General features: G+C 37.2%; 1 protein-coding gene across 4 annotated transcripts in view; it reads right to left on the bottom strand.

Annotated features, from left to right (window-relative positions):
* WDR19 (WD repeat domain 19) overlaps nt 1-21,177 on the bottom strand; it is a 95,269-nt gene that overhangs the window by 69,358 nt on the left and 4,734 nt on the right. For all 4 annotated transcript variants that reach the window (XM_040238032.1, XM_040238030.1, XM_040238029.1 and 1 more), the window contains exons 2-11: nt 20,312-20,403; nt 19,974-20,039; nt 17,481-17,606; nt 14,148-14,263; nt 10,576-10,691; nt 7,150-7,230; nt 5,877-5,989; nt 5,435-5,608; nt 925-995; nt 58-230 (exon numbers count right to left, since the gene is read on the bottom strand). In XM_040238032.1, coding sequence (XP_040093966.1) covers nt 58-230; nt 925-995; nt 5,435-5,608; nt 5,877-5,989; nt 7,150-7,230; nt 10,576-10,691; nt 14,148-14,263; nt 17,481-17,606; nt 19,974-20,039; nt 20,312-20,403 — 1,128 coding nt within the window. The remainder of the gene's footprint in view (nt 1-57; nt 231-924; nt 996-5,434; nt 5,609-5,876; nt 5,990-7,149; nt 7,231-10,575; nt 10,692-14,147; nt 14,264-17,480; nt 17,607-19,973; nt 20,040-20,311; nt 20,404-21,177) is intronic.

Below are 21,177 nucleotides of genomic sequence, written 5' to 3'. Positions count from 1 at the left end.
CAACTGTCAACACTGTTTTAATTTTATTAACAAGTAAAGATAACACTGTTTTTGTACTCCTTCAACAGGGTTGGCTACAGTGACTTCAAGGAGGGAGGTGAGGTATGCAATCCTGGTGCTGCAGGCGTCTCCAAGGATGGGGAGCTTGGTCAGGAACACGTGCAGCGAGCCCCTCTGGGTGGACAGTGCCAGCAGCTGGCCATCATCTGTCCAGGACAAGGTGCCCAGCCCTGAAATGACAGAGCACATAAAGGATTATTTAAAAACAGATATGCTGTTACAGGAAACCAAGCACACTAAATATCTTCACTTAAGCTACCAGAGGCATAAAAATCTTCAAAGTTTTAAAAAAATAGTGGAAATAGCTTTTATTTAGACTAGGAGATTCATCATGGATTGGCTTATGAGCATGACCCCAATGCATTCAAAACTGGCTCAAAGGGGAATATATAAGAATTTAGATTTTGCAACTGGATTTGGGATAAAATACAACAGACATCTTTGAGTCAAAGTATATTCACATCCTCCTAGTCAAGAAGTTTTTTTGTTTTTAGTCACTGAGTCATTTCCAACTCTTTTGTGACCCCATGCACTGTAGCCAGCCAGGCTCCTCTGTCCATGAGATTTCACGGGCAAGAGTAATGGAGTGGGTTGTCATTTCCTTCTCCAGGGGATCTTCGTGACCCAGGGATTGAATCTGCACCTCCTGCAACACCAGGTGGATTCTTTACCACTGAGCCAACTGGGAAGCCCAGTCAAGGAGTACGACCCAACATAATTACTAATAAAGAGGCTACTTTAGGGAATTCTAGTGAAAGGCGTTAATTTGCTTTCTCCTACAATGAATGCAAACCATACATTAACAAACACATTACTCTCTTACTAAAATGATCAAATGCCACTTTGCTTCAGAAAAATCAATACCTTTATGTTCATCATCCAGGCTGACTATAGCATACATGTCTTTTAATTCTGCCAAGTCATGGATTTTAATGCTGAAAAATAAAAAAAATATATATATATTTTAAATATAAGCACTAAGTTAAATTCAAGCAATTATAAGCTATGGAACAGGTCAGTGTTCTCCAAAAAGGGATGTACAGGAGGATCTATAGGGTTAAGGTGAGAAAATATTAAACTTTCCGTATTTAATTATATTTTCTTTAAAATTTTTGTTTGTTGATAGGGGGTGGGAGTGGGACCCAGCTTAGTTCTTTGATCTACAGTCAGGAACAAGGAGGCTGAAGATCCTGAGGAAAAGTTTGAGTCAGCAAACTTTCCCCTGAGCAGTACTGCTTATTGAAAAATGAAGAAGGTTTCTCTTTGCAGCGTGTCCTCCCCTCCTCTCCCCCCATCCACTGCTCTAAGAGTTCCTTCCTACAAAAATAAGTGAGGTATAACAGAAAGATTTGGAAAGGCCTAGGTGGAAAGCTCTGAAAAGTGGAGGTATAAGGTTACTTCAAAGGGTTATTGGGAAGGGTAAGTAGGCTTATGCAAGTGAAGCCTGTGTACCTTGATGCTGGGACCTAATAGTGGTATTTCTTTCTTCCTGTCTCCCTTCCTCTCTCCTCCCTTTGTCCCTTCTCCACCCCCCCAGTGCTGCTTCTTCATATATTTTCCATTTTCATTTAATTAAATTTTTGATATAATTATAGGTCCACATGTGACTGTTAAGAAATAACAGAGAGAACAAAGAGCCCAGAAGTAAATCTGTACACCTACAGTCCATTACTCTTCAACAAAGGAGGGAAGAATACACAATGGGAAAAAGACAGTCTCTTGAGCAAGTGGCGCTGGGGAAGCTGGACAGCTGCATGTACATCAGATGTTAGAGCTCATCCTCAAAAGGGTGGTGCGCACCCTTTTGTGCACACCACACACAAAAATAAACTCAGAATGGCTTAAAGACAAATCTAAGACAAGAGAGTATAAAACTCTTAGAAAGGAACATCGGCAAAACATTCTCTGACATAAATCATATCGATGTTTTCTTAGGTCAGTCTAGCAAGGCAATAGAAATAAAAGTGAAAATATATAAACAGCTCATACAGCTCAACAAAAAAACCAAACAACCCAAGTGAAAAATGAGCAGAAGACTTTAACAGACATTTTTCCAAAGACAACATACAGATAGCCAGTAGGCACATAAAAATGTACCCTCGACTGAGTTGCTTCCTATGTTCTAAGTTATCACATTTCTGAGTATAAAGTTGTTTGCAGTATTGCTTTGTTAGTGGTTTTCAGATCTGTAGTGATACTTCTATTTCACTCATGATATTGGTGAACTGTATTCTATTTTTGTCATCCTTGCTAGAGATTTATCAATTTTCCCCCCAAACCCCTAGCTTTTAAATTTTTTCCCTGTTTTCAATTTCTGCTCTTTGTTACTTTCTTCCTTCTGCTCTGGGCTTGTTTTGCTCTTTCTAGTTTTTTGAGATAGGAACTTAGATAATTGATTAGATGTCTTTTCTCTTTCCTCTATATCAATTTAGTACTATAAATTTTCTTCTCAGCACTGTTTTAGCTGCCTGAAATAGATATTGCTATGTACATCTATTGAAGACTGAAGACAGGAGCAGAAGGGGACAACAGAGAATGAGATGGTTGGATGGCATCACCAACTCAACGGATATGAGTTTGAGCAAGCTCTGGGAGATGGTGAAGAATAGGGAAGCCTGGCACGCGTGGGGTCACAAAGAGTCGGACACTACTGAGTGACTGAACAACAAAGGTACATTTCCATTTTCACTCAGTTCTATGTATTTTCTAGTTTACTTTTAGATTTACTCTTTGGCCCATGAATTGTTTGGAAGTAGGCTAATTTCTAAGTACACAGAGAATTTCCTGTTGTTACCGATTTCAAGTGTGATTACATGATGGCTTACCACATTTTGTATGATTTCAATTTGTTGAGGTTTGTTTCACGCTCCAGGAGATGGTCTACACTGGTGAATGCTCGACGGGTGTCTGGAAAAAGTGTGTGCTCTGTTGTTGTTGGGCGGCGTGTTCTGTAGATGTCTGCTAGGCCTAGTTGGTTTACAGTGTTATCCAAGTCTGTTGAGAGTTTAACTAAGTTACACCAGGAGATAGCTGCCCTGGCATCTATTTTGTTTGGCCAAGGGGCCTGCAGTGATCTCAAATGAACACTAGTCCCTTTATGCACATGCATGCCCTCTTCATAGCAGCCCACAGTCATAAGCAAATATAAGTTCCTGATGTGATTTCACCAGTAGCCTTTGTGACCAACACCTTCACTTTATCTACTGTTATTTTCCGTTTCTGTTGCCTTCCTTTTATTTTTGACGTTCCAAGTTTCATTCTGTCATCTGCTATCTTCTAGCTGAAGAACCCCCTTCAGTAGTTCTTTTAGAGGAGGCCCACTGGCAGTAAATTCTCTTCATTTTCCTTCATCTGAGAATGTTTATTTCACCTTCATTACTGATTGCTATTTTTACTGGATATAGATGGAAGTTTGGTTGACGATTCATTTCTTTCAGCAATTTAAGAGTGTTATGAGTTTCCTCCTGGTCACTACGGTTTATGGTGAGAAATCTGCTGTCATTCAAAATGTTCTCTGGCTGAGCAAAATGTTCTCTTTCAAACCTTTTCTTTGCCTTTAGTTTTTAGCAGTTTAACCATGATGAGTCTGGGCCTAGATTTCTTTGGATTTATCCTTTTGGGGATTTGCTGAGCTTGTATAATATATAGGTTGTCTTTTGTCAAACGTGAGATGCTTCCAAACTTTATTTTTGAAATTTTAATGACACAAATGTTAGACATTTCGGTAGTTTCAAGGTCCCTGAGGCTTTTTAAAAAAATCTTTTCCTCTGTGTTCAGAATGGGTATTTCTATTGATCTATCTTTAAGTTCACCAACTCTTTTACTTTACTGTGATTTCTATTCTAATATTACATACACTGTATTAATTTTATTTTTTCAGTTCTAGAATTGCCATTTGGTTCTTCTTTATAGGTTCCATTCCCCCCGCCCCCGGCCCCCCGCCCGGGGGTTATGTTTCAGTCTGTTTTGAGAATGCTGTTACCTTTTGGAACATTTTTATAATAGCTGCTACATGCATCACCTCAGCACTGGGGTCCTTTGATTGTCTTTTCTCAAGTGAGTCAAAATTTTCCTGACTCTTCATGTGTCAAGCAAATTGGGGTTATATTCTGGACAGTTTGACAATTATGTTATGAGACTCTGTCTTGTTTAAATCCCACGGAAGTTAAATTTTTTTTTTAAGGAGGCAACTGGCCCAGTTGGGTTCGGGCCACACATTTTGACCAGCCTTCTGTGGGCTATGATTTCAATGTCTGTTCCACTTCCAAACCCTTTGCAGTGGTATTCAGGTATGTCCTTGTGTGGTCCACTCAGTGGCCAGTACAGGACCTGGGCTATGGTCTATCCCTTAGTTCAGTTCTCAAAGTCTTTGTCAGGCATGTAGGATATGATACACACACAAAGCTCAGAGATGAACCTGGGACTTCATAAGTATCTTTGTAGGATTACTTTCCAGAGTTCCTCCTTCTCTAGGACCTCCCAGGTATATCAGAATATACCTGGACTTCCCCTTGTTGGTATTCCAGCACAAAAGCTGGGCTCTAGTTATTCTGCTTTGGTCTTCCTACAACTGCACCGGCAGCCAAGCAGTGAAAGGACAGAGAGAAAAATAAACAGCGGGGGTATGCCCCATCTTCTTGGGACCACAGCTCTCCCAACTGGAGAGGAAGGTTAGCTTCCTTCAGGGTTTCAGGTGCCTGTGGGTCCTTGCTGTCACTGCCATGGTGGACTGCTTGATGGCTAGGGCATGGAAGAAGAAAGAAGAGGGGAAACAAGAGAAAATTGAGGGATCTCCCCAACTTAGTCTGAGTGTTAGGAGTTCTCTTTACTGAAAGTTGAGCCAGAACTAAAGGGCTTCTTTCAGAGCTCTGTCTGTCTCGGCTCCGGTGCTTATGTCCAGGTCTCAGGCTGCCTTGAGTCCTGGCTGAGACCAGAAGACACACAGGAGACTCGCCGCTGGCTCAGTGGTACTTCAAATGCAGCCTTTCTTCTCCAATCTGCCTGCTACTATTTACTTTTCAGAATCCTTACATAGCTGTTTCATGAGTTCTCTTCAGGTTTTATGGCTGTATTTGGTGAGAGAGACAGGGTCAAGGGTACTTACTCCCTGTTACCCAGAAGGGCCCATTTTATTTTTATGACTGATTTTAAAGTATACTCCATTTTAGGTTTTGTATCCGGTACACATTTAGTATTTTAGGTTTTACCCTGAGTGTTCAAGGCAAAGGTAAAGGTATCTTATAAATTTTCAACTGCAAACATGTTCTAATAGTGCAAGTATGGTGGATAGATTAACATTAGTTAACAACATCTTGTTGAATCTCTTGACTATTCCTTAAATAAGCTTTCCTAGGAATACGTGAATATAACTTACCAGTTATCACCACACGTAGCAGCTTTGTTAAGGGTCTGTGATACTGCAATACTGGTTAGACTGTCTTTATGGTCATGAGCCTGAAATATCTCTTGACCGATCTCTCGAATATGAGTGGAAATGACCACAAAATTTCCACGAGAAAAACCAATCATGATGTAGCCATCACCATACCTACAGCAACAAAGGCAGTAATACAGTAAAAGGAAGATTAACTGTCATTTGCAATACAGTTATAAAAAAATACCTTAACATTAAGGAAATAGAGAATATCATTTATCAAGGGCCTATTTGCCAGATAACATGCTAGGTAGTTTCACACGTGAAGTCTCAGACTGCAATCCAGAAAATGTCACACAGAGGAGTGAAAACCCTACAGACAAAAAAGAAACACATTATAATTAGTAAGGAAAAACTTTGTGTATTGTGCTTCTGTACATACCAACTGTAGCAGACAATGTTGCCATAGTGTTGCTGAAACTCCATCTCAACTGGGTTATCTGGTTCATTCAGATTAAAAAGAAACAAAGTTTTCTTGCCAATCACTACACTTATCTGCCAAAAATAGGAATTATGAGAGGAACATTCAGTACTTCATGAAAAGACTAATAAGCAAATTCAAATAGCATAAACCTAACTTAGAAAAACAACTGAGCCAAATTTAGTGTTAAATGTTATAAATTAATAAGGAAACAACATGACTAACTCAAAACATTTGTACCATTTTCCTAAAATGTAGTCTGGGAAGGATCCTTGGGTTTACACATACCTAATATACCCCTGGAAGTATACTAAAATAGTTCAATGGAATAACTTTTTAAAATTCTCTGTACCTCTAATAAGAGTACCGTGCAGTACAAGAAGGTAAGTCTGACACAGTTCCATTGGAATTAAACTCACATTCAGAGTATAGCAACTCTTCTACCCTAAGACCATCTGATTTTGATTCTGAACCACGTGGGATTACCTGTCCACACCTGTGTGGATAATCTAGCTCAGCTTTTTATATCATCACTTTTTGCATCACCGCAAGGCACTGGTCAATGTGGCTAGACTAGTATGCCTGTTACTCACAGGCCAATACTAAACTGTAATTCTCAGCTGAGAGTGTAACTGTATTGAGACAGAAGAGTACATTACCAATTTGGGCTCACTAAGGGTAATGGATATATATATATATATATATAAACAGAAACACTTTGGTATATTTCCTTGCTTTGAAGATGCTATCGGTTATGAGTCATTATCAATATAACATCTTTTTAAGAAATAAAGAAAAACATTACTTCATTAAATATATTCTGGTTGATTATGAAAACCATCTGGACTTCAGAATGTTAAAATGTGGCAGGGAAAATAAATCTAAGGTGCTAAAAAATAAAACTAGTAATTTCTGGCATTCTGGTCCCCATATCTGATAAGAATGAAAAAATTTAAAAGATATAGAAATCAATACTCTTGTTTTTCAAGGCGCCCCCACTGTTTTTGCTACCATACGGAGAGCAACAACAGAGCCACAGGATGCTATCTTCAATAGTTTTGATGTTAGGTGGCAGCAGAAACAACATTTAGGCCTGCGAAACTGGGGTCTATGTTGGTTTAATAAGTGATGTACCATAATTTTTTTAATGGAGATTCTGAACCATCCCAGAAAAGGAGACAGTATATCCTACAAAATTACCAAAATAATTTGGGCCTGGATTTAGAACACTTACTTTGTTTTCAGCAGCAGAGGTTCGGTCATTAGACTTCATCATGGAAAACTGCATGTCACTAGGCTCTGATCTCACTGGTATCTGTGGAGATGAACACAGTATCACCATGAATAAACCCCACATGCAAATTCCATTAACAAAACAGGGAACTTGCTTTCATTTCTGAATACGCTGGACTGAATAACCTGAAAATCCCACTGCTACAAAGTTCTAGAAATTCAGGATGAAACTGAACATGTATCTTATTAAATGGCTAAGATAAGCCTAAAAGAAGGTAAGGAAGATTTCTGTGGCCCATAAGCAAAGATCAAACTGAAAAGCAAAGTGAGTACAGGAACTGATACTGCAGATATCTGGCTGATAAAGAGAGATGATAATGAACCCATTTGACTCGAGCTTTTCAATCAGTTTCCCTCCTATACTCATTGTGGTCTAAGGTCCAAAGTTATACTCTGAGTGGTCTAGAAACTCCCTGCAGTGTTCAGCAAAAACAAATCTAAAGCCTCTTCCAAGGCTGCAAACAACTTCCTATAGTAGATGAGCTCCCAATTCAAAATGAGAAAATTCACAAGCAATGTACCAAGAGCAAGGGTCAGCAGATCTAAAAAGAACAGAATTATCAGAAAAAGGTCATAAAATACTTTAAAAATGATTACAAACATAAAAAGACTCATAAATAGAAGAAAAGACAACACTTTCTTTAAAAGTCCAAGCAGGTTTTAAAAAAGAACTACAAAGTACTTTCCACCAATAAAAATTAGGGTCATTAAAATGGGAAAGACTGATGGGATAGAAGATTAGACGTATTTGAAGAATAAGTGAACTGATTTGTGGAAATTATCCTGAAGATTGCACAGAGTGACAAAAAGAAACTATGAAAGAGAGATTAAGAGACATCAGATGGTCAAACATATGTCTAACAGTTGCTGCAGAAAGAGAAGAGCAAGGGCAAGAGGCAAATTTCAAATAAACAATGACTAAGGATTTTTCAGAACTGATGAATGACAGCAATCTTCAGATTTAGGAAGCAAGACAAGCAGGATAAATAAAAAATAAATCCACAGGAGTAACGATGGAGTGCTTTGCAGAATAGCCAAGTATAAGCAATTCGGAGAAAATACCAGATGAAGCAATACTTATAATGTATGCTTTGTTTACTAAATTACAACTTCAGTATGTCATATTCTGGAAGCATAATTCTTGGGATTAAAAATGGGAGACAGTTATCTTGTATGTAAATAACAGCTCAGTGGTAGAGGCTTCCTGGGATGTTATATGTGGAATAGTATTCTAAGGTCATGTCTTGATTCAGTGAAGAAAAAAATGCCAGTATCTACTGATGATGTCTGGTATGGACACAAGAGCAGGGCCTGTAGTATTCGAATTCTAAAGGATACCAATACAGATTGATGAAAATTACAAGGTTTCTAGAAACTATTTTTACAGCAATGCCTTAAGAATCACTGGAATCACGCTGTGGTCTGCTCAATATGACTGAGTTACTTCTACCTCAGTTTCAAAGCTTTCCAGATATAAGAACCAACTTTCTTCTTCAGACTTCTGCAAATTCTCAAAGCCCAAATTTTCAGTCTTGAACAAGCCATAGTAAGTTTTTCCTCTTATCTTTGTTCTGTTCTGCTTGGAGTGAATGACAGCAATTGATAAAAGTCTTCCAATATCCTCTATAACAAGTTTTAGCAGTGTACATGGTCACCTAGGCAGAGTAAATTTGCAGCTTCCATGCCAGCACTTAGGTTTGACTATATGACTAGGTTCATGTGATATGAATGGCAGTAATGACTGCATCTCCCAGATCAGGTAGCTTATAATTTCTTGCACTCCACTTCTCTTTTTCCTTTCCCTGGGGCTGAAATGCAGATGTGGTGCTAATGAGGGCAAAACACCCTAATAAATGGCAAAACATTAAGATGGAAGGAAGGGTGGGGAAGGAGAGAAGGGGGACTTTACACAACCTGGAGAAGCAGAGATACACAGATGACCTGCTTACCTCTGTTGTATGATAAAATGAAAGAGGAAAAAGCCACCCGAACTACTATATTCTTAGAGTCCTTGTCATTTGGGGTCTCTGTCACAATAGTTTATCTACGCCCTTGACTGATTCAGATCTTCTCTCTTAAAAATTCACAATCCAACATTCATTTATCTCCTCTATCTCACAAATGCTACAGGGTTTGTAGGCTATATCACACATTTGACAATCATATAAGGCTACATGTGTTTTATCATGATTAGTTTTCTCTTCCCGAGAGAAGGGGGCCTATGGCAGGCAGCCTCTAAGATGGTCCACAATGGTCCTCGCCTCCTGGTTTTTATGCCTTAGTGAGATTGCCACCCAGACCTTGAGTATGTGCTGAGCCTAGTGATTCACTTCTAGAGAACAGAATATGGCAAAAATAATTCTGAGATCAGGTTATTTATTAAGAGGTTATGGCTTAAGTCTTGAATGACTATTCTCATTCTCTTGCCAGTGGCTTTGTTGTGAGATATGCTACGGATAGATACATGTGGCTATAAAATGAGGCAGGCTTCCAGTCAATAGTGAGAGGAGCTAAGCCCTGAGCCTAACAGCCTGCATTTCAACAACTGCATGAGCTTGGAAATAGACCTGTCCCCAGTCAAGACTTCAGATAAGACTGCAGTCCAGACTGCTAAAATGACTGCAGCCTCGTAAGAGACCCTGAGGCAGAAGCACTCAGCTTAGCTGTGTCTGGACTACTCACCCACAAAAATGGCAAAGCAGCATCTGTTATTTTAAACTGCTAAGTTTCAGGGGTAATTTGTTATGCAGCAATAAATAGCTAACGTAGGACCTATTAATGTAAAACTAGCAGTATTCAAAGAATGTGTCAGTCACTATTACTCTAGAAATACTAAATAAACCATAAGCCAAGTCATCTGAATTGAAATTTTGCCACTGGTAGGATTATATGGCTATGGGTAATACAAATTCCCTTAATCATGGGAAATTTGAACAGCAGTAAAATTTAATCCTAAAATTAAATTTAATTAGGATTAGTTTGGAACCAATTTAACATATCAGCTAAAGGAGTGGGTTTTAGAATCACGCAGATCTGACTGAGTCCAGTGGTTAAGATTTACATTGTAAATACCCATATAAAATAAGAGATATTCACAAATATAATGGTTGATTATAACCACAGAGCTGATAATCCAAGCTAACACTAGCCAATGGGAAGTGTACAAAGGAGGAAATTTGGACAAAGTATTTGTATTAAAAGAAAAATGTCCTAGTACATAAAAAGAAAAAACTTGATGTTTAGAATATGAAGTTATTGTAAACATCTCTCATAGAGATTTTAAAATTTTATAGGTCAGTTTGATAGACAAACTTTATTTTGGAGGAAAATCTGAACACAGCAAGTCAAAGAGATGTTACTGTATTACCTGTCTTATTGTGTCACCTTCCTGATTACTAACTGTAATCATTTTATCTTCACCACCTAAAGCAAGCATGTTTTCTGCATTCCAACATCCACATGTGATTCTCTTAGTATGTTTTCCTGCAAAAGAGATGATTTTTGTACATAATTTTTTCTCAAAAAAAAATTTTTTACAAAATCTGTGATAGTAATCTCAAAGTTTAGATAATATACTATGGAAATTAAACAAACAAGGAATTTAAAATCTCAAAGCAGTTTAGTGTCTAAGCAGCCTTATTTAAAACAGTTTATAACAAGTTTTAAATCAAGATAACTGTATATAAGGGCAATCCTATTTTCCAGCTTTTTATGTGAATATGAGCATAGGTCCTAACATAAAAACATATCCCATCCCTCGACAAGTTTGTTTGTTTAACCATATAACAAGACCTATCACAGTAATGTCTCAAAAGAAGTAAATCTCAAAGCACTGAAGTTATCTTTATTATAGTCTGCTTTATGATATGGGAGACCCTTGGCATAAGCCAATTCAAAACATCACAATTTTGATTATTTGTATATAACTAAAAGACATACAGTGATTCGTAACAATATTGAGGTACAAATATGAATGCACTTTAGTGAGACTTATGTTAAGAACTGAGTCATTTAGCTAGTGAAGGATATTAGAGAGCCACTAAGTCACAATGCTTTTTAATTGAGCAATCTAGTCAGTGCAAAAACTACATTTTGGGGTGGAAATCATGTGACTTGACACCAGGTATTCGTTAAAGGTCCTAGAATAGAGAAATACTCAAGAGTCTCAAGGTTAATTAAGTACACAGTTTCTGGAGGCAGGCTGCCTATTTTGAGTAAGTGGTTCCACTACTTATCACAAAACCTTGGGTAAGTTAACCTTTCTATTCCTTAGTCACACTGTCCAAAAACTGGGGATAATAGTAGAAGCTATCTCTCAGGGTTGGGGATCAAATGAGCTAAAGCCCTTAGAGTGCCAGCCATACAGGAAATGCTATATAAGTGTTAGCTATTTTAGCTGTTATTGAGACAGAGATCATGCTTATTTTATTCCTTGTACCCCTTATTGAACCTAATACAGTATCTCTGCAGAAAGCAGGCTCTAAATAAATAGTTGTTAAGTCAGTAGACCCTGAAGCAAGAGTGTGTCCAGTGTGTTAGAGGCTCAGCTAGGAGAACAGTGTGACGGGAGGCCAGAAAGTAAACAAAGGTAACTAAGAGATGAAATCACAGTTTTCAAGGTCCAGGTCATAGAGGGCTTGGCTAGCCATTGTAAGGATTCTGACTTTGATCTTGGGTGACATGAAGAGCCATTGGAGAGTTCTGAGCAGAAGGCTCACTCAGGCTTCTGAGTTGAGAATATTATTATAGCAGGGCAAGAGTTGGGCAGGGAGACCAGTTAAGAGATTGCAGAGATGCAGGTAGAAGATGTCTGAGCTCCACACCATGGTGGTGGTGGTACTGGTAGAGGTGATGAGACCAGTTGATTCTGGACATATTTGGAGGTAGATCCTGTAAGATTTTCTGGCACATTTGGTATAGAGGGTATGAGGAAGATAAGAGTCAGGATAACAGTAAGATTTGGCTTAAACATCTAAGAGGATGAAAAGATATCAATGATGAGAGGGAACAGCTGCATGGTTTGGTGATATCAAATCTGAAGTATTTACTAGAAATTTCACTGGAGCTCTTGAGTAAGCAATTGCTTGAATGAGTCTAGAGTCTGGAAGAGACAAACATAGGACTACAGAGGTAATATTTCAAACCAGGAGATCAGAGCACAAAAATGAAGGGAACATTCAGAGAAGAGACTGGGATATAGGAAATTTTGCTGATCATAGATTAAGAGATTTAGGTAGTACAATGGAACTGGGGTGTCCAAAGTAATAGGTATTAGAAGGGATAAAGGAGTACATTAAGAGAGGTGAAAAGATGCCAAGGACAAACTTCATCCTACACTCAGGAGAGAAGAAAATCTCTCCTTTTCTTCCAGTGCTCAGAACTCAGGTTAGTCTTAACATCAGTGATAACAGTTAACATTTTCGTGTGCTTACTTAACAGTGTTCTGGGCAGGTATTGACTCATTTAATTAATATCCACTTACAGGAATATACCACAGTTACTGAAATGTGAATCATGTTATTGGGAAACTGGCAATATTAAGTAAACTGTGGTCAATGAAATTCATGCATATTAGAATCATGCAAAGTGAGGATTGCCTGTATCTAACCCAGTTCAAGGAAAGAAATCAGAGCAAGATGTAACAAGGGAACAGATATTTAGTTACTGTAAAAACCACCTGCTGATTGTGCATTTGTGCAGCTGCTTCTGGAAGTGAAACGCCTTGGTTTTAGAAAAGTAAATTATTTCAGAGGAAAAAAAAAAAAGCACACCTACAAATCACAACAAACTCTGAAAGAGGCAGTGAAAGGGCCTAAAATGTACAATTAACCTGAATATTTTCAGGTCTATTTTACACAGTTAATAAATTAGACTGAATTAGAATCAATATTCATATTAAATACAAAGATCACATATAAAATCATGTACATATGAACAAATAATGACACAAAATAATCATGTTTTGACATGATTATTTTCTTATTACCTCAAGTGTCAAGCTATCTAAGGACTGTAAGTTAACTGGTAGGACATGCCTATAAATGAAGTGGGATACAGAAAATGCCTACTGAAGTCAAATTAATTTACATGGTGAAAGCTGATTTTTTAGTTCAATTTTTCAAATGGATCAATGATGTAACTACAGCTAGAGTGCTAAAAATACCCATATGAAAGATATACATATATGTGAAAATAATTTGAAATGAATAAGTGTCTTTAACTGAAAAGCACTTTCTCAAGTATTCTGTGGGCACTATTGTCTCCAGCATTTAACTCTTCCATTAGCAGTAGATTATACTGGCCACTTGTATGTAATTAAGCCTACCCATTTCACCCCTCACCAGCATGATGTTACAACAATTGAAAAAAATCAATGCTATTTCCTTCAGGTAGTCAGATGCTAAGTGCTCAGAGGCTGGGGGAATCAAAGAGGCTGAATCAAGAAGGTCAAAGGAGGAATAAATACACATACCCTCCAGTCATATAGCCTGAGGTAAAAATAACTCCTAGTTCACTCCCAGATTAAATTAGTGATTGGAGAGAGTGAGGGGTCAGAATTAGGAATATGGATATACTCTGTCCAAGAAGTCGCCAAATGTTTTAGCCCATCTACTAACGTGTTGATAGGCACATGAGCTACTCCATACCAGAGGCATAATCTGGGTGAGAAAGGGACAGATGGAAATCATGCTATTAATGTACTGGTGTCCAGAGGCATGGGATCACTCACCTTACTGCAACTTGTTCTATGTAACCTGGGAAGTTCTTAGTAGGTAGTGAAGATGGATCTTCTAGTTAGACAGAGGTATGGCTTGACAAGGGAAGTCAATTTTAAACTACAAAATTTCCCCTGCAATATCAGGGAAACCTGAGGTGATAAAATTTACATTTATGTTAAAGCATCCCAAATATTTAGCAGTGTTTCCAGCTGTAACCTACCAATGACAGGAATCTTTCGAGATGTCTGATGATTATAAATTAGCAAATTTCCTTTAACAGTTCCAACGGCCAGGAAACTTCCAAATTTTGACCAAAGAAGGAAAGACAATTGATCCCTGTAACATTAAGATATAAATTACTAAACAATTTACAACCACAACCTCCTAAGCAGTCCTTTTAAAAAGTGCTTCATGAATTTCATGAATAACTGTAATACCCACTTAGAAGCTGAAGTATAAAATTACAATTTTAATGATTTAGGACAAAGAGTAAGTGGTAAAGGCATTTTGAGACACTATAAAATGATCTTAAGTCAGTGAGACCTAAAATACAAATGTATAATTAATAAAAGGCTTCAACTCAGTCATGATGGAATCTCAAATTTCAGGAGATGACTGATAAGATAGTTATTAATCTGTCTACTAATTATTGTTATAACTCTAATTGGCATAAAAATCTTAATGGATAACATCTTAAGCTTTTAACAAGTCTAAAAATGTGATACAATAAACTGAAAAAATTATTGGGAATTCATGATTTGAAAAAGGATATAGATTTTCCAGCTCTGTCACTATTAAGGGTATCTCAGAAGGAGGTTTGGGCTTCCCTGGTGGCTCAGATGGTAAAGGATCCACCTGCAATGTGAGAGACCCGGGTTGGAAGATCCCCGGGAGGAGGAATGGCAACCCAATCCAGTATCCTTGCCTGGAGTGCCGGGGTCCAGCCCTGGTGGATCCAGGGAATTCGAATCGGGGACGGCGTGGGCGAGGAGAACTTATTTATTAATATAGAAACATAAGATTAGATTAGGAAGAAATAGTGTAGTAGGAAAATTAAGTGGAGAAAGAAGGCTGAATAACTTGGTTTACATGGGAAGCCAATAAAGTTCCAGACAAGGAGCTTGCACCATCTACGTTAGGCCACTGGCGTTCTCTTGAATATCAGGGGGTGCCCTGCCTTGGGCTCCCCCTCGCATGGATCTTAAAAGCCAGGACAAGTAAGTAGACATGGTGAGCCTCCATGCCCCAGATGGGAATTCAGCCAGAAATTAGAGAGGAGACATGGGGGAAACCAGTCCAGCGACTGGCCCCCTCCTCTATTGTTCAGAAGGCCTTTTATACTTTTGATAAAACATGGAGATCAATGGGTAACACAAAGTTATGCAGCGTTAGCAGCCCAGACTCTTATCAAAACCAGGCTTTTCTCTCTGCATACCTAATTGTATATACAAGTCTTAGGTGATTTACATCATCTTCTGGCCAAAAAGGCCAATTAACATTTTACAGCCTTTTTTCTGATAAGGGTTTGTCAACCAGCAGACTTATTTGTGTTGATCTTCCCAAAGTCTGGTGCCACTCTCAGAAAGCACTAAATAAAGTTACATTCTTACACAGCAAGGATACAAGAGGAGTGCAGTGATATATAACAAAGAAAAGTAATTAACTCAAAAGTCTAGTGTTGCTAACATCAAAACTACTATATATCTTTTTCCATATCCCATTTACATTGATTAACATCCTCCCAGGTGCCTAAAAGATAACGAATATGGAGGCCTGGTGGCAATCATTGAGTCAACAGTGAAAACCCGTCACCGATATGATTTTTAGCTCTTAGAAAAGGCTCTGTATCTTAAGATGCTTTAAGCTCTGTGCCTCTCACGGTTAGGGGGCTATAAGCAATTCACAAACTGTAAGAGGTCCGGGGGAACCTGTTAAGCAAGCTAGAGAGCTATCAGAGGGGTTTTAACTGAAACATCCCTTTCAAATGCAGAAGACTAAAGCCCTGATTTGACTTTTTCCAGAGAATATTAGAAGAGTGGAAAAGCAGGCAGATTCTTATTTTTTGGGGGGTGGATGCTCAGGAAATTCCAGGGGGAAAACCTGAGGTCTGATTATCCTTGCCATCAGAGCTCTGCCGCATGACCTTGTCACGGGTGGAATTCCTCTCTCTGGCTCCCGGCACTGGAAAATTGCATGAACAGATGAGCCTGACGGGCTACAGCCCATGCGGTCACAAAGAGTTGGATACAACTGAGCAATTAACACTTTCACTTTCTTGAATGGAAGCACAGACTGTACAAAATCCTTCTGAAAAGTGACGTATGGAAGTGTAAAAGGACAGAGCAAGAAGTGGAGGTTCTCAAATCTAGTAAGACTTGATGTTGGTCAGACACTATTGCCTGTGGATGCATTTCTCGTGTGTCATTTTGGAGGGTCAAGGGAACCTGCACTAGGGGGATGTTTTGACCTGCTCTGTTATTCCTTGATAACTAAGTTGGAAAAGTAAAGTCTAATCTTATGGTAGATGTGTGATCTCTTCCTGCACTTCTAGGCCACATGATGCTATGAGGCAGATATTATTACTAGACTCATTTTACATATACGAAGAAACTGAGGCTTAAGCAGAGGTTAAGCAACTTGTTCAAGGTCAAAATTGCAGTTTCAGTTGTAAATACTGACAAGTTTTTCTTTTCCATATGGCAAACAGCTTCTATTTTAGCAGAGATCTGTAATTTATTCTGTCTGCCCAGGATTTCTTCCACTTGTGAACTGCCCCACCCTTACCCCAATCTTCATGGGTAGGATTATCAACGCTGTGGCCCTGCCTACCCTATTCAAAGACCTTTTAAAGAACTGAGAGGATACTGGTGATGTAATAGCGGCATGCCCTTTTCTCTGGCATAACTTGCTGTGAAGAATGGTAGAAGCTGATACCTGCCAGTAGCCATCAAAAGAGTCTAAATATATATAGGATGGATAAATGACTTGGACCTATTGTATAGCACAGGGAACAATATTCAATATCATGTGATAAACCACAATGAAAAAGAATATGAAAAAGAAAGTACATATATGTATAACTGAATCACTTTACTGCACAGCAGAAATTTATGCAACGTTATAAATCAACTATACTTCAACAGAATTAAAAAAGAGAGAGAGTATGACTTAGAAGTCAATACAGAGAAAGAAAGAGCTGTGAGATGTCTAGACTGCATCATTACAACCCCTAGATCCAGTCATGCCTGTAGTCATCCTATTTCCAGATTTTCCCATAAATCTTTTCTCTCTTCTTTGGACTTTTTAGTCTATTCCATTGAAAGCAACTTTTTAAGAAGCTCTTTATACTTTAGAATGATACTGTATTCTAATTAAATGGGCAAAATTAATAGGATTATATATAGCAATTTTAAAAGAAATGAATTTTTCCCTTTTATAAGAAAATAACTCATCAGGGCATATTTATAATGAATGTATTAAGACCTTTTTAGCATCAAAGCTGCAGATAGTATTTCTAAGTGAAGATTTAAAACATAAAAAAAGTTATCCTTACCTCAAGCCACTCTCTAACTGACTGGTTTTGTTCGTGTTGGCATCCCATAGATAAATGCAACTGGATTTCTCAGCAATCACTGCTAGAATATCTCCATTCTTGTCCCAATCCATAGCAACACAGTTACTTTTTTCAAAAAGAGAACAAAACAATCACTACACTTTTTTTTTTTTTTAAGTAGGGGAAAGAAATTTAAACACTCAACCATTTGTGATTTTTGCCTATAGCAAGTCTATTCAATCTATTTTTAAAATCATAAACTTTCTAAAGTAAGAAACAGAACTCCACATTCACTGCCTGGATAACACTAACACCAATTTTGTTGTTGTTGAGAGGATGGAAACATTTTGAATTCTATTTTAAATATCATTTTCACATACTATATTAAATACAATTATATCTAATAGGTTAATAGATTTTCTTGACACCTGTAAAGAGCTGGGCTCTTTTGGTAAAATATTCTAGAAAGGAATCATGTCTGCAATCAAAAGGAAATTTGTGTGATCAACTTTTGAAAGGTTGTTTCAGATGCACAGAGGGAAAAAGAAGGTACTGATAAGTGAAATATCTAGACAAGCTGTGTATTAAACAGAGCAAGGTTGGTTAGATGTAGGATTGCAAACAGTAAGAAAGACTGAATTCTGAATACATAGTAAGAAAAGTTATTTTCATTTCATATCTTAATATTGAATAGGATAAGAAGAGTAATTTAAGGTAACAAAATAGTTATAAATAGGAAATGCTCTATTTAATAAGTTTCTTACTGTTTAAAATTACTCCAAATGTTTATTATAATTTAAGAACTTCCCTGGAGATTAACCTTTTCTTCCTTCTGATTCTGTTTTTCATTTGGAGACTGTTTTTGGGCACCAGCCCAGTGGTCCCCAACCTTTTTGGCCTTTTGTGGAAGACAATTTTTCCATGGACTCAGGGTTGGGGAGATGGATTCTGGATAATTCCAGCGCATTACATTTACTGTGCACTTTATTCCTATTATTATTACATCAGCTCCAGCTCAGATCTCAGACTTTGAGGGCCCCTGAAGCAATACTCAGCTTTCCATTTAAGAGATCTGGGAGTCACTTCAGTTATTTTATTCTTCAAACTGTTAAAATATGTTTTGGGATCTTATATTTTCTATAGTATTTTCACAGATTTTGAGAGGTATGGAAGAGGGAGGTTTTCAAATTCTTAATAAAATCATTAAAGACAACATATAATAGCATTTTGTCTATCTGGTGATCTTTTGTCAGTCTAATTCAGCTGTGTTGAATACAGCAAAAGAGCTCAGAAGCAAAAAAATAAGGACATTGCATAACCAAAAGTGATGTTGCAGAGATTATGCAATAAAGCTCATACAACAATCAAAGAAGTTTTTGACTAAGTGCCTTTCACTTTATTTTAAACATAATTATACATGAAAAATACATTTTGAAGGCCAAAGATAAGAAAATCACTTGCTTAGAAAAATCCTATTTTTTCTTTTCAACTGTTAAATTAAGCTACCCTCTCTACATTTTCTTGGTATATTTCAAGTCCCACCCTCTTAATATATTACTTCATGTAAAGAGCAAGCTATTTTCATGTGTAACAAGATAAAAAGAACAGCTTTTTCCACTATGAAATCATATTTAAGAAAATTTGTTAGATACTTCAGTTTAAAGTGTAAGTTATGTTGAAATAATGGAAAAGAGAAAATTAATTACTAGATAAAGATAACACAAGGCACAATATTGTAAAGCAATTATCCTCCAATTAAAAATAAATTAAAAAAAAAACATAATTATAACTAGCTTGCCCTCTGTTCCCCAGAATATAGAAACCAGAAGCAACAATTAAGAGAGCAATAGGAAATGCTAAAATGGTGGCATTAGGTGGGTGTGAGATATGAAGAGCCACTTAATTTGCAAAGATGGTGGCTGATAAACTACAGAAGGCTGATGTGAATTTAAAAAGCCTGGCAGCTTAAGACCACTTAGGTCTTACGCAAACATCATCATAATCACTAAGACTACGGGTAAGATAACTAATACAGGTAATGATCACACTGAATTATTAAAAATGCTTATGTTATGCTTACTGTAATCTAGAATGACTTCCTTAAAAAGGATAAAAAAAGTGTGGAAAGTAACTATTTTCCAGTTTATATTAGAGAGGAAATACTACATCAGTAAGGGCTTATCTGAAATATATACACTAAGGCTTGTTTATAATTAAATAAGAATTCTTTCACATAGACTCATTTACAATTCTGCCTTAAAGCTTATCTGTCAATGAATGTATTAAACTCCTAATTCATATGCTATATATCTATTTCATTAACTGCTTATGGTATATAAAACTAAATCTCTTTGGAAATGGAGAAAGCAAAAGAAGAGATACAGGTTAGACATATGTTACAAAATTCTACTTGATTATAAGTTTTAAGACAGTGCTTTTTTATCTTTTAGGCCACAAAGTTTGAAAAAGTTTTTGATCTACCTCTGCACTTACCCAGATAAGTTGATTTCACTTCTTTTTTGACCATGGCGATCAAAGATTTTCACAATATGATCAGCTCTAAAACCAATTAGAACAAAAAGATATGTAAAGAGTTTTCTTATACATTCAAGTGATTTCTATATTTTCTCATGATAGTTTCATAATTTGTATGTAAAAAGTTATCACTAGGGAAAATGTTCTATGAATTGTGATATTAATGGAAATTAATATATTACTTATCTCACCATGCAACCGTCATTCAAGAATTTCTACTGAACAGATGGTGTGGTTTGGTGGGCATACAACCATGTGGAGTCAGGATGATTTACTAACAATCACTGTTATCTTACCCTGTTACTGCAAGATAGTTTCCTGATGTTTTCTGCCAGGTAAACTGTATTGGTGTGCCAAGCCAAGTCTTTTCTAGTAGTGAGAAAACACGCTAAAAAAGCACAACACAATTTTTATATTTTAAAACATTCAATTAAGAGTTGGTCAGAAAAGATGTCAAAACATAATAATGAAAACAGCAGGATTCAGGATGGTGAAGGCTTATGCTAGAGCTTACCTCAAAGAAGTCAACAATGTAACAAATAAAATGACCAATTAACCAACCAACCAACCAAATAACCATAATCTGCCTGGTCAAGTACAGACCTCAACATACACAGGGGCATTTACTATAAAACTTTTTTGCTTTTGAATGTTTCTAAATGTTAATTTTATAAAAATTTATGATTTAGTGTTTTATAACTATTAAAAATTTAAAAAATTTAAACTTGAATTTGTAAAAGTCACTCAGTCGTGTCCGACTCTTTGCAGCTCCATGGACTACAGTCCATGGGGATTCTCCAGGCCAGAATACTGGAGCGGGTAGCCTATCCTTTCTCCAGCGGATCTTCCCCACCCAAGAATTGAACCCAGGTCTCCTGCATTGCAGGTGGATTCTTTATCAACTGAGCTATCAGGGAATTTAGTTAATTATTAATAGCATGGATTTGGGGAGATTAAATTTAATAAAGTTGCTATTAAAAAACCTTAACCATGACAGAAGTACAAAATATCTATACCTCCTTCAAATTTATTTTTTCTCCTTTCTCCATTAGATACACTTTATCATTAAGTGTTTAATTTGGCTATTGGGTGGATACTTTTTCAACTGAAAAATCATTCTTTTCACTTAGACAACAAAGAACTGTGTATACACTATGGAGGG

The sequence above is a fragment of the Oryx dammah genome, unplaced genomic scaffold, assembly GCF_014754425.2.
Source record: "Oryx dammah isolate SB20612 unplaced genomic scaffold, SCBI_Odam_1.1 HiC_scaffold_3, whole genome shotgun sequence".
In the NCBI taxonomy this organism is placed as follows: Eukaryota; Metazoa; Chordata; class Mammalia; order Artiodactyla; family Bovidae; genus Oryx; species Oryx dammah.
The sequence above is the reverse complement of the archived record's forward strand: the minus strand, read 5'-3'. Positions and strand labels throughout refer to the sequence as shown.